The sequence below is a fragment of the Danio rerio genome, chromosome 11, assembly GCF_049306965.1.
Source record: "Danio rerio strain Tuebingen ecotype United States chromosome 11, GRCz12tu, whole genome shotgun sequence".
NCBI classification, from domain to species: Eukaryota; Metazoa; Chordata; class Actinopteri; order Cypriniformes; family Danionidae; genus Danio; species Danio rerio.
The window spans coordinates 8,352,580-8,370,325 of record NC_133186.1 but is presented as its reverse complement, the minus strand read 5'-3'; the positions used below and the strand labels follow the sequence as shown (position 1 = coordinate 8,370,325).

At 37.5% G+C, this 17,746-nt stretch overlaps 1 protein-coding gene across 3 annotated transcripts in view; it reads right to left on the bottom strand.

The window, feature by feature from the left end:
• The window catches only part of dnase2b (deoxyribonuclease II beta), a 21,076-nt gene extending 3,330 nt beyond the window's left edge, over positions 1-17,746 (bottom strand). Inside the window, exons 1-6 of one of the 3 annotated variants that reach the window (XM_073916346.1) lie at positions 17,589-17,746; positions 17,314-17,482; positions 13,400-13,478; positions 10,105-10,266; positions 9,822-10,019; positions 8,183-8,360 (exon numbers count right to left, since the gene is read on the bottom strand). In XM_073916346.1, coding sequence (XP_073772447.1) covers positions 8,183-8,360; positions 9,822-10,019; positions 10,105-10,266; positions 13,400-13,478; positions 17,314-17,482; positions 17,589-17,692 — 890 coding nt within the window. In that variant the 5' untranslated portion in view covers positions 17,693-17,746. Of the gene's footprint in view, positions 1-1,687; positions 8,361-9,821; positions 10,020-10,104; positions 10,267-13,399; positions 13,479-17,313; positions 17,483-17,588 lie in introns of those variants that run through there. The other 2 variants (XM_686359.10, XM_068224285.2) reach the window with 2 other exon arrangements.

The following is a 17,746-nucleotide window of genomic DNA, read 5'->3' as shown; positions in this document are numbered from 1 at the left end:
ACGTTCCGAAACAAAAGTGTAGGTGTGAAAGCACCCTGAGTCACTCAAATCAAGTTTGTGTTGTGATCAATCAGCATTAAGTGACTACAGATTTATTTTGAAATCCACACAAAAGAAGGATCCCAAACTTTTGCACAGCCTTGTTTTTAGTTTTAATTAAATTTCATACCTCTCAATACTGTTACACTACAGATTTTTGTCTGAAAAACATTACATTATCTAGCTTTCTCTAAAAAAACAAATGGCATAATGCTGCGATCTTCTCTTATAGAGAAAGAGCACATTACTATGCAGCTACAGAGGGGTGCCTCAAACTTATGCCCAAAAAAAAGATAGGTAAATGCATATATAACAACAATGGTTGAGAATTGTTTGATTTTATGCTTTTCTGACAAATTACAAAATCATTCACAGTCTTTATTCACTTTAGCATGGTCAAACTGCTTGGTTTAGTCACACAGAATGGCATTTTTATGTATCCTGCAGGTTTAAAACAACACAGTATTTTACTTCTCATGATATGAATGATTTTGCTGCTCTTACGTTCTCTCTTGTGCAATTAACATAATAGCAAACCATTATCACAGTCAGATTACCGAACATTGACTTGCCTATATTGATATCTATTGTTAAACATCTATTCAAGTCATAATGACTGATCACAAAATGGCCGCTCTATTGATTACTAAGCATTTGAGGATCGATGTCCTCTTCTGCAGTCAGTCTAGCTTTACGATTATCATCAATTTGTATGCGCAGACTGCATGAGTTACACAATTGACCTGGAAATGTGATAAGTTGGCTCATTACAGGTTTCAGATGGTGTGTATCAGAAAAATTACTGATAAAATAAAAACTGTGCAAATATTAATTCATATCACAGAATGGAAAGCACAATCACAGAAAATATCAAATGAGCAAACTAAAAAAAGGTGTATGCAATATAGAAATAAATCCCAAGAGTTCTTGAAAGCACAATATATATTTTTATTGAATTTATTGGTAGTATGTTTTAGGCAGATTTTTGAATAGTTATAACGCGCGCACACTGTAGACTATTAGGAATAATTTGCAGATGAAGTACAAACTTTTTTAATATTTATTTGCTTATTTAATTGAAGTATGACTAAAACGATTTTCATTTCTGTGAAATGATTCGGGTGTAGATGTCTTTATTTATATATTTTATTAATCCTTCATAGTAGATGTTGGAACGGGCATAGGGAGGCCAAAAAAGGGAGTCTCATTTAGACTGATTAATCATATTTCCCTTCTCAAGCCTCGTGTTTCATAACAATTTAATTGTCAACTATTTAAAAATATATTCGTTGTATATTGAATAATTCACATTTTTATTCTGTACAAATAGAACCCTGAGGCAGAACGGTAAAGATTTTATTAACATTGGGATTAATACATTTCTGCACAAATTGTAGGCCTAATAATAAAACTACAGCTAGAGAATTTAATTATGTATGTATGTATGTATGTATGTATGTATGTATGCATGTATTATTATTATTATTATTATTAATAATAATAATACTAATAATAATGATGGTGATGGTAATTAAATCTAAACCTAAAAATATTTGTATTTCTAAGTAGATGTTTTTTAAGCAGCAGATTGGCACAGTGGTTCTGAATTCTACTTTTAAATGAATCTTTTTATTTATCTTTTTTTTTCCCCCTGGTTTCCCATTTCTAACATCACATGTGAGTTGAAAAACAAACTCAAACCGGTTTGGCTATAGACCAAGGCAGGGAGCATTAGCATACAAAAGCGAAATTGGTTGCTTTGTGATATTAGAGATGGATGCTCCTTAAAATGCAATTAATTGTTTGCATTTGATCCACAAGCACTTCAGATTATGTTGTTTCAAGATATGTTGCAAACCCTCTGTGGTCCGCCAGGCAAAAACACAAGGTTCTTGCTGTGTATTACACTTTAGGCAATATTTATGCATAAGTTGGATCCCACTATCTTGGTGGATTTACTGAAAACTTTAGTTCCACAGAACATTTTTGCAGGTTCTGACACATTAGAAAAGAGGATTTTCAAAGAGATCCTTTTTTCTACAGCCTCTGAAAGGACCTGAGAAAGTTACAGCGAGTCATTGCTGGTGTTACAAAAAAACGCTGATATGCAGATTCACAATGGTGTGCAGTCCAATAGGGTTTTAAACAAAGTCAAATATTTTCATATGTGTGCACCAGGACTTCCACCCTGCCTTGTCCATTAATTATTTGAGAGTGTAGTTGACTGATTTGGCAATGTACTTGCAGGTTCTAGTTAAAACAAGGAAGTGGTTTAGCTATGACATCCTTAACAGCAGATTTATTTCATTTACAGGAGAGACTCAGAACAAAGCTAATATATTTATCTGTTAATTTGACAACTTGGAGGACATGCTGCCCAAAACTGGTGGTCACTTTCCACCAGTCTTGCTACATGACGGAGTAAGAAATCCTAAGGATGATGTCTGGGAATTCATACTGCTGCTTAGGCAGGTGGTTGAGCTAGTTTGTGCTCCCACAGTGTCTGAATCGCAGGTTGCCTACATGAAGATCCTTATTGAGGAGTACATAGAAACAAGGCAAGCCCTTTTCCCACTCAGACCCAAACATCATTACCTTTTGCATTATTCAGATCTTACATTGCAGTTTGAGCCATTATTTGCGCATGGACAATGCATTTTGAAAGCAAGAACAGCTACTTTAAGAGGTGTTTTCAGGCAAGTAAGTATTTCAGAAACATCACAAAATCACTTTCACAGTGGCATCAATTGCTGCAAGTAGATAATGATGCTGGTACTTTGATTTGATTAAGACTCAATGAGCTTCTCGACTACAAGACACTACCATAAAGGTGGCAGACTGCTGGTTGCCCTAAAGCACAGTCCTGTCACTAGAAGAACAGCAACTGGAAACTGTTATCACAAAGTTGATGAAGCTGGGAGTTACAAATGTTGATTACTTCAGCACTTATCTAGCAGCAGACTGGGATGGGATTTTGCTACTAATACAGTGCAGACGATTGATCAGTGCATTCTGCTCAGGTGTGTAACAACTCTCAACGTCTTTCGAGACTAGGGATGTAACGATTTGATTATGGACGAGTGGATTATGACCAGCGTACACTCCTATCGGAAAAGGGCCAGCACTCAATTAAACATCAAAATGTCTCAAGGCCAACAACAAAGCTAAGGTCTCCTTCTCAACTGCACTGCATCGTCGCTGACAATAGTCAAACCCTTTAGAAAAGTAACTGCCAGGCAACTCCACATTTGACTGATAATTGCATCAATAACGCTCCTGCAGCCACTGCGCCGGCATCAATGTCAAGCACGAAAGCCCTGGAAAAATCCAGCACAGCCAAGATCAGAGTCCACACAAAAGAACCCTCGCTCCATCAAAAGCACGCTCGCAATCCGGTGTCCACGCAAACTGGCGAGTGATTTTTAAAAGATCTGTTAGAGGTGTCACTAGGATTGCAAAATTACAACAAAATCCATGATAATAACCGGTCAATCCTAGTAAACGACGTAATTCTTGCCTATTAGAGGGTCTGGGAAACTCTGCCATGACTGTGATTTTCACATCCACTGGTTCCCCCTGGCCTTGGCCCACTTGCTTCCCAAGGTAAGTAATTGTGGCTTTAGGAATCTCAGACTTCACTGGAAAAGATGACAGTGTCATCTAAGTATGCCTCACAGTCAGGTATATTTTGCAGTGCTAAACGCATGAGGTGCTGGAAGGTGGCTGGAGCATTTCGCCTGCCAAAGGACATTACCGAATATTGACCAAAGAAGTCAGGAGTTATAAAAACATTTTTTGCTGTGCGGTGTGCGGCGATAATGGCACTTGCCAATATCCTTTTAACAGGTCTAATTTCATTACAAATTTAGCTGGACCAACATAATCAATGCAATCGTCAATTCTTGGTAAAGGAAAGGAGTCAAGTTTTGTTACTGCATTGAGTTTTCTGTAATCTGTAAGCAAACACGGTGAACTTCAAGAACTTTGGCTAGGTACAGCCTTGCCATTTTGCAACATATAATGTACTTCAGACTTCATTATTTCTCTCCTTATGGGGTTTAGTCTGTAAGGTTGTTAAGTGGACCGGCATTTTCCACATCAATGTCATGAAACTGAATGAACGTTGGTTTGAGATAGGACATTGGAAAAGATATTAGGAAAGTGCTTAATTAAAGCTATAACATCTGGCCGATGTAATTCTGGCATATAGCTTAGATACAAGGTCAGATTCTGTAAAATTGAGTTTTGCAGACGACTCGTTGGAAAAGAGACAGCTTCCACACTTTAGACATGCATTGAAAGGTTTTCTTAACTCCTAGATGACCAGCCATTATATGATCATGAGCTAGTTTTAATACTGCAGTTCGAAACGCAGAAGGAAGCACAATTTGAAATCTTGGACTTAAGCTTTTATTCGTGTGTCATTGGATTCCACTTGCGCATCTAAACTGATGTGCATGTAAATCGCTTTTGCGCCTGTAAACACTGCGAAAAAATGAAACAAATTGCGATGCATTTTTTTAACTGAGGGGGCTTAGTTAAAAAAAATGCATATCGATTTGTTTAATTTTTTACTGATTTGAATCGTCCCATATTTGAATCGATTTTCAACCGCCTCACAGTAAATTATTACATCCCTACTCGAGACTAATTCTATTCAGTACTCATTACTCTCTCTGTAAAAGTTCCATCAAACAAATTTGTGACAGTTGTGTTTTTATTGTATTTTTTTTTCACTTAGCATCTAAAAGCACTGTGGTTGAGTCATGTGCTTCCAACAATTCTAGTTTTACTGAACATGTGACACCAACCGTAACACCAACTGTGACTTCACAGTAGTTTTAATTTTTACGGCATAAGTTTCCAGTTAAGTTAATGAATGTACAAAAGGAAAAGAAGAGACCACTACCAAAAGACAGAAGATATATGATCAGGATCCATTGACGACTTAATGGATACTGACACCAGACCAGGAACAATCAAATTGAAGCAGATTGCACAACAACTAGATGAGAAACACGCTGATTGCTTCTTGGATAAATTTGGTACAGATCTTGTGGGTCAAGGTTTTGCCTCCCTTGTTTTGCAAAGGGAGAACCCAGTTAAGAATGTTAGACAACAGTTTGCTTTGTACGCATTCCTTGTACAGAGACCATAGGAAAAAGTCCAAATTATCTGACCGTTATGGTTGCAGTCAGTAGGAACCAGAGTCACCAAATGACTATTGGCTACCATGAGGAAAATAAGAAAATTCAGCAAGAAGCATTTAAAAGAAAATCCCTTCCTGAGAGTGACATTAAACGATTAATTCAGCGAATCACTCAGAATAATAAAAACTACGTAATCCAAGTAATGGAATAACGACCTTACCTCTTTGAAGCCACCCATCTGCTAGATCAAAAAGATAAATGGGTATGGTTTCCTGTCCAAACTAAATTGCTGAACCAAATTGAGGAGAAGGGCAAGACCATCACATAGTTTCTTATGAGCAAGAGAATCAGAGTGACTACAGACCCATTAAAAGTTCTCCAGGGCATTATGGAGTACCTTGCAGAGGGCCCAAAGGTGCTGCTTCTTAACAAAGATGTAAGTGCACTGCATAATATTTGAATTAGTTAGATTTTAACTATATCTGTTTGAAAAAAACAAACAAACAAACAAATATCTTGTGCCAGGACACTGGCACTCTGCCAGTCATCATAGTAAATGACTACCAGCTTGATGTCCAAAATGTCCATCACCTTTAACCTCTCCCTGGGTGCTAAGCTTGACAGGAGGATCGGGAAGGCAGCCTCTACTCTAACCCGCCTGACAACCCGAGTGTGGACAAACCGTAGGCTGACAACCGCAACAAAGATGGTGTTTGAGTAAATGTTACTCAATTTAGAGAGGGACCAAATATTCTTTGAACTGAGTAAATTGGAGTGAACATTGGAGGGCGCATGCTGAAAGGCAGAGGAATGCGCTGTCTTTGATAGCTCGCGACTTCATCTGGCACTTTCTGAGTACCTTTACATGGACACCAATACTCTGATTTTAATGTGTTTAAGATAGTACTCTTATTAAGAGTCTACCATGTAAGCATAGATTTTTTTTTTTCTCTACCGTAAGTGTATCTGCTCTGCAGGCGCTGCGCACCTCCTCCTCTGGTTCTGCGCCAAGCTGACTGATTTTTAACATCTGATGACCCAATGCACTAAAGTACACATTCCAAGCACACCGGTGTAATCGTATGCTTAAGGGAATGGCCAATGTTGTCTGATCACATGAGTCTCAGTGGTATGGTACGCGTCAAAGTGTTAGTGTTTTATTTTTTAGCATTTTTTATTCAGCGATTCTTCTGTCTATTAGAGCATGTTTTACTTTCGAAATGGGGTGTAAATTCATCTTAGGGTGCTTTCACACCTAGACTTTTGTTTTGCAATCTGTCTCGTTTGCCCAGTTAGAGTGGTTCATTTGGCATATGTCAATCCACTAATCGCACTCGGATCCGCGCCAAAACAAACGCTCTAAGAAACGCTCATGACCCTCACCACCGCATTCCTCCTAGCTCTTCAGACACATCGCATGCACCTTGTCAAACACCACCAAACCACCACCCCCCTGACAGCTGAGCGAGAATCTGCAAAATAAACCGTGAAACTCTGACCAATGTGAGGAGAGTTTACTCACACATGACTTGTTTTAGCTCTTTTGGTCCGGTTAGAAAAGTTTATTCTTGTTGTCAATTGCGGAAAAAATGATCAATAGGTTTTTTTGATAAACCGCTGTGAGTTTAACAGGTGCTGCGTGATGATTGCGCATGCGATGGGGAGTCGGCTTTGTCCGGGAAGTCAGATTTTGAACTTTCACCTCCTCTTGCGGGTGGACCCATGTGATTTGTGCTATGCACTGGTCACTACTAACTGAATGAAGTAGGAGCACAGAGTTATGCTTTGTTAAATAAATTTCATATAAAATTTAGGTTTTCAAACCGCTCAAATTTTGTCAACCTGCCTATGCCATGTTTTATTTGCAACAATTCAAAACTGCCCTGAAAAAAAGTGTTGCATGCAGAACTGTTGCAAACAATTTATTTGTGTTGAATTTAAACAAATTTAATTTAATAATGTTCAACTCAATTTTCTTGTTTAAATTCAACAAAATAAATTGTTTACAACTACTTAACTTTTAAAAAAAATTGAGGAAATCCAAGGAATAATCTTTGAATATTTTTTTTTTGCAGTTGGGCGGAAAACCACCCAATCAAAGCATTTTCTCAAAATTTGTGTAAAAAAAGATTTGTCACCAAAAATCATTGTTCTAGCTGGTTCACAAAAAGATTTGGCCAAATTAAGACACAAAATCACCCCAGAGAAGATAAAAACATCCCCAACAGAATTAAGAGATCATAAATATATTTGTTTAATAAATCTGTTTTGTTCAAATTCACCCAAATATATGACCTATATTCACTGAGAAAGGTATAAAAATATTCATTATCAAAATGGGGTGTAGGGTGTCATAGTGGCGTAGTGGGTAGTACGATCACCTCACAGCAAGAAGGTCACTGGTTTGAGCCCCGGTGGGTCAGTTGGCATTTGTATGTTTTCCCCCCATGTTGGCGTGGGTTTCCTCCTGGTGCTCTGGTTTCCCCCACAGTCCAAAGACATACGGTATAGAGGAATTGACTAAGCTAAATTGGCTGTAGTGTATGTGTGTGAAAGAGTGTGTATGGGTGTTTCCCTGTGTTGGGTTGCAGTTGGAAGGTCATTTGCTTCATAAAACATATGCTGGATAAGTTAGTGGTTCTTTCCGCTGTGGCGACCAATGATGAATAAAGGGACTAAGCCAAAAAAAATAAATAAATGAACATGGGCTGTACTCATTTATGTTTAACTCTGCACTGTCTTGTTGTTAAACTGTATTACCTGCAGGTTTTCATCCAGGGGTTAAAATCCCTTGCATTGAGCAATACATGTCCAGAGCTGCTCAGTGCTGTATTTTTCAGCAGTGTTTATAACTGGCCATGGCCTTACGGAAAGCTTTATAAATAACTGAGTTTTGACAACATGTTAACCCTCCACCTCTGCCAGCCTGACCACCATCTCTGTTCAAGTCCCCCAGGCATGTCCACTGGTCTTTAAAAGTGTAAGACACACACCACTTAGAATGATCCTCATAGCTTCTGAACATCTGAGGTCCGGGTAGACAGACCGCGTTAATGTTCATCACGTGCCAGGGTAGGGAGCAGTTAGAGGGGAGTTGATGAGCCTGGTGAAGCCATGATTCCACCAGTAGATCTGTCCCTAGTGCTTGAGCAACCCAGCCTGTGTAAATATCTGTAGAGAAAATGTTCAGCATGGATAAAGAGATTATATGTTATTTAAAAGCCCCCACCATGGGTTTTTGAAAATGACCTACCATGTAGTGTGTAACAGCTATAAGTAAAGTGAAATATCCAGCTAAGGCTTAAATCTGAAAGTGCACAGTGTTTAAAACTATTGATTCATCTACAAAAGCGTCGACTAATTGTGTTTCAAATTAATCATCATGATAACGAGTCTTTAGCCGTGCCGGAGTGACTTGGATACAGAACTTAAGCCCCGCCCATTTGTTGTGTGGGCAAACAATGGCTGTTTCTCAATATGCGTTCTTCAGCGGTCTTGCGTCCTCGTGTTCTTGTGCAACGTCATCATCAGCTGCCTATATTCAGTTCCAATACTCAAGACCGCAAGTACGGAGGACGCGTGAAACTTCCCGGATGTGATCTTGATATCGAGGACGCACTGAAGCAGACTTGAGCACCGAACTCACTCTGGAAGTCCCAGAAATCATTGCGACTGGAGGTGGGAAGCGCAGCATTTTATTTCGATTTATTATTAAAGTTCAGAGATATAATTTATTTACCTCAAGAGTTTCCCTAAATGAAACGGTGAAAGTAAACATTAACATGAACATCTTAATAAAGGAATAAACACATTAAGGGTTGTTTGTTTGATGAAATTCGTATTAATTTTTTAAAAATTTATATTGTGCAGAGTATATTTATAATGTTTTTATGCAAAGTATATATTTTGAAGAGGGGGGAAACAATAAATCGTTGTATGAAGGCTGTAATGTTTAAATAATTTCCATTTAAAACATGTGAAGGTCACATGACCATCAGGAAGAACGCAGCATCCCATTTCCCAAAGGACGCATTCTCTGCCCTCGCGGTCTCCTAATTACGTTCTTCCGAGGACACCTGGCAAGACCGGTCTCCACAAGAACGCAAGTCCATTCTCTGCATTCTTGGAATTGAGAAACAGCCAAGGAAAAAATTTAAACTCCTCGGCCCTGCCCACAAAAGCAGAAGAAGAACACGGCTAATTAATAAGGGCAATCGCCATCAGCTGGACAGGGGTGGGAATTACAGTTAGCTACAAATTAAAATAGATCGCCCTCAAAATGACAGATCACCTTCAGATTTTTCCATCACTGCTGAAAAAAATCCATCAATGACGGAAAATATTCGGTTAACGCGACCTCTGGTGTATATATTATGATGGGATTAGTGAGGTATACTAAAATATTATGTTAGCCTAATAGTGAGCAATTAAGTGAAAGTCTTTTGTGCCCTGCAAAGTCAAGTTTTTTGAAGCTATACGAATGTGTGTGAAAAAAACAAAGGTTGAACTTGAATCTTGTGCATGACTACATAATCAGTGTAAATAGTTGCTCAAGCACAGTTTTGTACTTTGACATAATGCAGTGTCAATGAACTGCAGCGGTTTGAAAAAGGAGATTTGAAGAGCTCTCACCATCCACATAGTTCTGTGATTTGGCAAAACTGAAAAACGTCTGTCCTTGAACTGACTGCAGCTTTTGCAAACTCCTCCTGTTTTTTATGGCAGGTGTCTTTCCATCACAAATTTGTGCCATTTCTCCAATATCGGGGCGAAACGCCACAGGGACAGAGCAATTATACACACGTGGATTTAGATACGCTAACTGCCATGCTGTTAAGACAAAGGAATACTTATTTTAGATTTGTGAATAGTTAAATTAAACGTATCATATAACATTGGAATCCCACGTGCTTACATATATGAGGGAATTGTGTATAGTTGAATGTAATGCAGAGCAAAGTCTGTCCGTAGTATTTTCCTGTGAGAGGGTAGCTGTAGTTTCTTTCTGGGAACGGAGGAAAATGAGGAACACTGTGTGTGAGCCAGAATCCCTGATCCTGGTCGAACATCAGCACCCCTGCAGAAAATATAAAGAAGACAATACAATCACTCATAAATCCTCAAACAGTCAGAAACATTGATCCATCATTACAAGGAATGTTTATTTACAAATAGTGTTGGGTAAAATACTTTTATGCCTACCTTACTCTTAAAAAACAAAACAAAAGAATGCAAAAAAAAAAAAAACATAACATACTTTCAAGGGAGACTCGAGTGTAATACATTTCTTTTAAATGCAACTTTAGCTAACACTGTTCGTAAAGTGATTCCTCATGTGGACTTTGTAGGAGAATGACTAAAAACAACCTGTATTACTGGGAACTAGGAGGTTAAACAAAGAAAGGATGGATAAACTATATATATATATATATATATATATATATATATATATATATATATATATATATATATATATATTTGTTTATATATGTGTATATATATATATATATATATATATATATATATATATATATATATATATATATATATATATATATATATGTATGTATATATATATATATATATATACCCACATAGCTAAATTTCTCTGGCCCACACAATCAGGTTTTGCTTGGCCCACATGCCGCTGTGAATTACGGTACATGACTGGACCAAATCTGGCTTCCAGACAAGGGCCAAACACAGACCATATCTGGGCCAAGTCTCAGTCAAGTTAATAACTCATAACTGGGCCTGAACTGGGCCAGAAAGGTTGGTGTGTCACGATTGCAATGAAATTAATAAACCTATGAAGCGTTGTGCTTTAGGCACACTATAGGCTTTGTTTTTTCTCAGTGACCTGATTGGTAGAATTGATTTATTTAATGAAAAATTATTTTTATGTATTTTAAATGTGGGTCAAGACTGGCCAAACTCACGTGGCCCACAATCAATTTTTAAAATCTGGGCCAAATACTACGTTTTACATTTGGCCCAAATCTTGTGTGCCGCATTATAGACGGTGCCACCTCTGCCAAACCCAGGCCATGGTTGGCCCACATGCTGTATGTCAGTGCCGGATGAATGCCTGATGTCCCAGCTTTATGCCAAATCTGGGCCAGAATTCTTTGCTACTAGGGTATATATATATATATATATATATATATATATATATATATATATATATATATATATATATATATATATATATATATATATATATATATAGATGTATGTATATATATATGTATGTGTGTGTGTGTGTATGTGTATATATATGTATGTATGTATATTTATTATATATATATATATATATATATATATATATATATATATATATATATATATATATATATATACATATATATATATATATATATATATATATATATATATATATATATATATATATATATATAATGAATCTGAGGCTACATATAATACTTAAACTAGGAATGTTGTGGGACTGCTATACAGGAGTTATTATTAGGCATTATAGATAGTGGAATTTAGCAGTTTTTATTTATTTATTTTTAAAAGCATGATGACGGTAAAACACGAATGTGGTTATGAATATATTAAAACATGTTTGTTTGTCTTAAAATTCATAATAATGACAAAAATACTAATTTGTGGATCTTCTTACTTCCCAGTGCAACTATCCTGTTGTTGTGGCTGGTGTATTCTGAGAAATTTTCTTACCCCTTGGTTTGAGTGTGGTCCTGAAAAATCTTCATTTGAAGGGCTATTTACCCCATCCCCTTAGCCCTACGCCTCAAGCTAAAGAGAATTGGGACAATCCTACTCCTTCACGGGAACACGCAAAAAGAGGGGTAAGGGGAAGGGCTTAGGGGTAGAATTGGGATTGGGCCTAACTAAGCGTGCTTTCATACCTAAACTTTTGTTTCGGAACGTATCTCGTTTGCCCAGTTAGCGCGGTTCGTTTGGCATAAGTGAACAGGGCAATCGCTCTCTGTTCTGCGCCAAAGTAATTGCTCCGAGATCGCTTGAATGAGGTGGTCTCGGCTCGATTGAAACGAACCCTGGAGCGGTTCGATTGCAGTGAGAAAGCGATCCGATCCGAGCGCGGTTATATCACTGCTATATGAAGAGAGAATTATGAGTAGGGCGGGAAGTTTCGCGAGTCTCCGGATACCCGCAAACGAGTGATGATCTCCTGTTAATCTCGCCGCTCGCGTCTCCCTCCCGGTCCTCAAATAGGCATCGTCTTTCCCCAATGCGTCTCTCCTAAGACACATCGCGCGCGCACCCTGTCAATCACTACCAAACTGCCACCTCTCTGGACAGCTTATCGGGACGCTGCAAAATAAGCCCTGACACTCTGACCAACCAATGTAAGGAGAGTTTACTCGCACGTGACTTGTTTTAGCTCTTTTGGTCCGATTAGAAACTTTGCAGTGTGAAAGTGAACCGCTCCAAGAGCAAAGAGCAACAATGTGACAATTGTAATCTCTGTTTCGGAACAACTGAATCGATTCACAGGTGTCGGCCAGTCTATTTTTTTGGCCTCGAGGGCCGGTGTCCCTAGCTGCTTGCACTTTCAGCAGTCACACTTTATTTATTCATTTATTTATTTGATCATAGCCTCAGTCTTTTATTCATTACTTTGCTGCAGCTCCGCTCTTTTTTTTTTTTCTCTCGCAGCCCAAAATGCAGCCTGCAGGTCATTTGACCCAAACAGCGGCACCTTGGTGAAAATCAGAATTTGAATAATTAATACAAATGAATATTACACCTGCTCAATTAAAATTACATGATTCACTACATTGATAAATCTGACATAACTTGGTCAGAAATTCAAAAAGGGGAAAACCACCATCACAGCGCCATTGTGGTCCAGTGGCCTCACCTGAATAATTTTAATATATTTTTAAGTGTTACTTAAAACTATAATACTGTTTGGGTTATTATGTAGGTGTAAACATTTTATTTTGTTGTGTGACAACCGTTACATAGGACTTTTTATGAAAAACATTTAAAATTCTAAAGCAGCTGTTTCCTTGAAAAGGACGTGACATTAGAAACTGAACGGAACGTTTTTTAATATAGTCAGTTGTGAACTGAGGTTGGCCAGTCTAAGGCGTGAAACTCCAGGGCTGAAAAGGAGTCCCACTCCGGCCCTGCTACAGTCCCCAATCTTCTGAATGCATAGTGTAAATAAATACAAAACACCACACGCATAAAAGTACCTTTTGTATGTCCGTACTTGCTTGGGTACTTCAGTTCTGGTGGAGCATCATTGTAAAGCATATACACTGAGCTGTTGGACTGAAATGTAAAAAGTGCACTAATATGAGTGCAGCAAAAAGTAGTTATTGAGAGTTTGCTTACACTTTACAGAATCTGTTAAATTGTGAAGAATTGTAATAAAATAAGAGATCATACAAAATCTGTGAGAGACTATGCAGTATTGTCCTGAGTAAGACGTTTTAGATAGTGAGCGTAAGCATTTGAATCTTTTTTATTTACTGTAATAGCTGTGTTTGAGTCCCTCAGTCCTCCTCAAAAGGAAAAGTTGGATCTCACAATCATACATTCACTACTGGAAAGGGTTCAAATCTGCAAAAGATGCTGAAAAACTGGAAAATCTGCAGGACACAGGGATTTTTTTGTCGAGAACAGCAGCAGTTTAACTGTTCAGAACAAACAAGAGACTCATGAACAACCATTACAAAGCAGAAAAACATGCATAGATCATTTGATAACCACACACACTGCTCAAAAAAGGTATAGGCAAACTTTTGCAGTGGGTTATTATATATATATATATATATATATATATATATATATATATATATATATATATATATATATATATATATATATATATGTGTGTGTGTGTGTGTGTGTGTGTTTTTGTCTTGAATTTCATTAGTCAACATTTGACATCACAGTTGTCCTTCAGTTACTGAACAACACCCATTCAAGTCTTGCTATTTTTTAAATATTCACTTTGAATGTGAACTACTGTATCTAAACATCTTTTATCTGAAATATCTTACCCAGAACACTACTAAATTAAAAAAATAACAATATTTTAACAGATTCTGCGAAGGGTATGCACACTTTCAAGCACAAATGTACACTACCTGACAAAAGTCTTGTCGTCGATCCCAGTTGTAAGAGCAATAAATAATAACTTGACTTCTAGTTGATCATTTGGAAAAGTGGCAGAAGGTAGATTTGTTGTCAGTTGAACTTCATCCCATTCATCACAAATACTGTAGGAGACCTATTCAAACCCACCTGGACCTGGAGATTCTCAAAGAAATCGGTCAAGTTTGGTGAAAAAAATTATGGTTAGGGGTTATATTCAGTATGGGGGCGTGTGAGAGATCTGCAGAGTGGATGGCAACATCCAAGACATTTGTGCTGCCCATTGCATTACAGGAGAGGGCAAATTCTTCAGCAGGATAGCGCTCACTTCAGCCTCTACAGCAAAGTTCCTGAAAGCAAAGAAAGTCAAGGTGCTCCAGGATTGGCCAGCCCACTAACCAGAGATGAACATTATTGAGCATGTCGAGGGTAAAATGAAGGAGGAGGCATTAAAGTTGAACACTTAGAATCTTGAAGTCTGGGAGTCCTGAAAGAACGCTTTCTTTGCCATTCAAGATGACTTTATTAATAAGTGATTTGAGTTATTGCAGAGATTTATGGATCCAGTCCTCCAAGCTCATGGGATTCATACACAATATTCATATAATCAATACTTAGTACTCACTTTTGTCTAAGCCAGGGGTGTCAAATGTACGGCCCCCTGGGCCGGATTAGACCCGCAAACAGGTTTAATTCGGCCCGCGAGATGATTCTGTAAAGTATAAAAACAAGCTGCAATTTTTCAATAAAATAAGCTGCTGTCCCAGTTGTGTCCACTGGATGGCAACTTCATTCATTCATTTTCTTGTCGGCTTAGTCACTTTATTAATCCGGGGTCGCCACAGCGGAATGAACTGCCAATTTATCCAGTAAGTTTTTACGCAGCGGATGCCCTTCCAGCCGCAAACCATGTCTGGGAAACATTCACACACACACACAAACTCATACACAATGGACAATTTAGCCTACCCAATTTACCTGTTCCACATGTCTTTGGACTGTGGGGGAAACCAGAGCACCCGGAGGAAACCCACGCGAAGACAGGGAGAACATGCAAACTCCACACAGAAACGCCAACTGAGCCGAGGTTAGAACCAGCGACCCAGCGAACTTCTTGCTGTACCACTGCCTCGCCTGGATGGCAACTTCAAACGGTTAAATTCATCTAATAAAGCAGGGATTTTCAACCGGTGAGCTGCGGCCCACTAGTAGCCTCAGCAATCCTACAGGTGGGTCACAAGATTAAAATTAACTCTCAATATAATACTATAGTTTTTAGATTTCATTAAGTATATGCTATATCAAAATGAACGAAGGAATGCACTTTGTCCAGTTCTGTTATTGATTGCTCAAAAACAGCCTTATGATCGCGTCTGCAACTAGTAGGCAGCACGTAAGTCTGTTCATTCACAAACTATGTGTGAAATGAAAGTCTCTCTTTGTGTATTTTTGTGTGAACTATTTCAAATATCGGCATAGTTGTCCAAACTAATGTCCTTTAAGTGATTCATAACAGACGCGTGCCAATACAGGAGAATCTAGCGAAGCTCAATGGTGTTTCTGTCATAGAATGTTAAATAAACTTGCATATGAGTTTCAGATGCGCTTTGGCGGAGCTGTTCACTGTTTCTCTCAGTAATTTCCCAATAATATCCAGCTGCAAACTCAACCGCCATCAGATCGACACTTTTCAACAGATTTAGTTGTGTATATTACATTTGTCTGTATATATTTTTAATAGTAGATATTTTATAGTAGATATTCAGTGAGTCCAGCTTAAAGCAGAAGCTGCTCTTTTGCTATCTCCCTGTTGACCTGTGGTTCTGTTTGTCTGCATGTATATATTATATAGTTTTAATTTTATATATAATTAAATTTAAATAAAATGATATATTTTTTAATATAATGCTAATAATAGAAAAAAATAGAAGACAACAAATGTATTATATACACACACACACATTATATACATATATATATATATATATATATATATATATATATATATATATATATATATATATATATATATAATAAAGGTTTAAATGAGCATTTCATACAAACATTTTTAAGAAAAGATATTTTTCACATGGGCCTACAAAAATTGATCAGAGAAAGAACTGGGGCCCAAACTGAAAAAGGTTGAGAACCACTGCGATAAAGAATCCTGAATCGGCATCAGTTTTACAGCCTTCCAAATCTAGAGTAAGAGAAAGACCAAATCTATGCCCTGCCATACCACACTGAGGTGTTCTCATAAGGAAATGTAACTATTTCACATTTTGTCAATTTTGTGGCTAATTCATACAAGTTCAGTCGAAAATGTAAGATGTAAAAAAAGAGGCGTGGCACCTACACCCCTAAACCCAACTATCACTGGTGGACAAGCAAATCGTAATAAATTGTATGAATCAGATTGTATAAATCCATATGAATTAGCAACTAAATCAAAAACTTATGAATTTATGTGAGATCGCGTTATCCTCCAGCTTTATGTTTTATGTTGATCATATTAAAACAAAGAAAACAATCTGAAGTTGTTGTTTTTAAGTTATACAGTATATACCATGATTTTACTGGTCCGGCCCGCTTGGGAATAGATTTTCCCCCAAGTGGCCCCTGAGCTAAAATGAGTTTGACACCCCAGGTCAAAGCAAAGTCAGTCCTTACTGTCCTAATTAAATAATTAAGAATCAAGGCATAATCATATTTTATTTTATTAAAATAAGCGTAATCAAGAGGCTTTTACCTTTCATATAAGCCACTTCTGATAGCAAATGATCAATTATTATTTGTTCCTAAATTTGGATAGGCGACAAGACTTTTGTCTGGTAGTGTATATAGATCAGTGAAACAATTGTCTTTTAAACAATCCTTACAAACAACAAAGAGCCCTGTTAAAAATGTATATTATCAATTTTACAAACATTTTCATTATCCATAACAATTAAGGTTTATATTACAGATGGTTGAAGATTATAATAATTATATTGATCATAGAGCTTACTGTATAGCCAGAGTAGAGCTGCGTCAATGTTCTTCCTAAAGCTCCAGTACTGCTGTTGACTGTGTATTTACTTATCTGAAAATCCATGATGGATGGGTCCAGATACATGTAGTCTACTCCGCTTCCCTTAACCTCCATCTTGTAAATGGGAAGTTTGTACATAATAAACCTTTTAGAAGATTGCAGAATTACAATGCTGATAGACATCATTGCATATAAAGTGCACTGCTATATGATCAACGTCAACAATCAGTTAACTATTGATCTAAACCTACCAGTCCACCGGCTGACCATCCTCATTTAAGCAGGATATCACTGCCTCCGAGAAACCCATCAAAAACAACAAGCAGCACGCAGAAAGTTGAAACAACATAAACATTTCTGTCTGGAAATTGTCTGAGTTTCCTGTTTGAATGACAACAGAAAGAGAGAC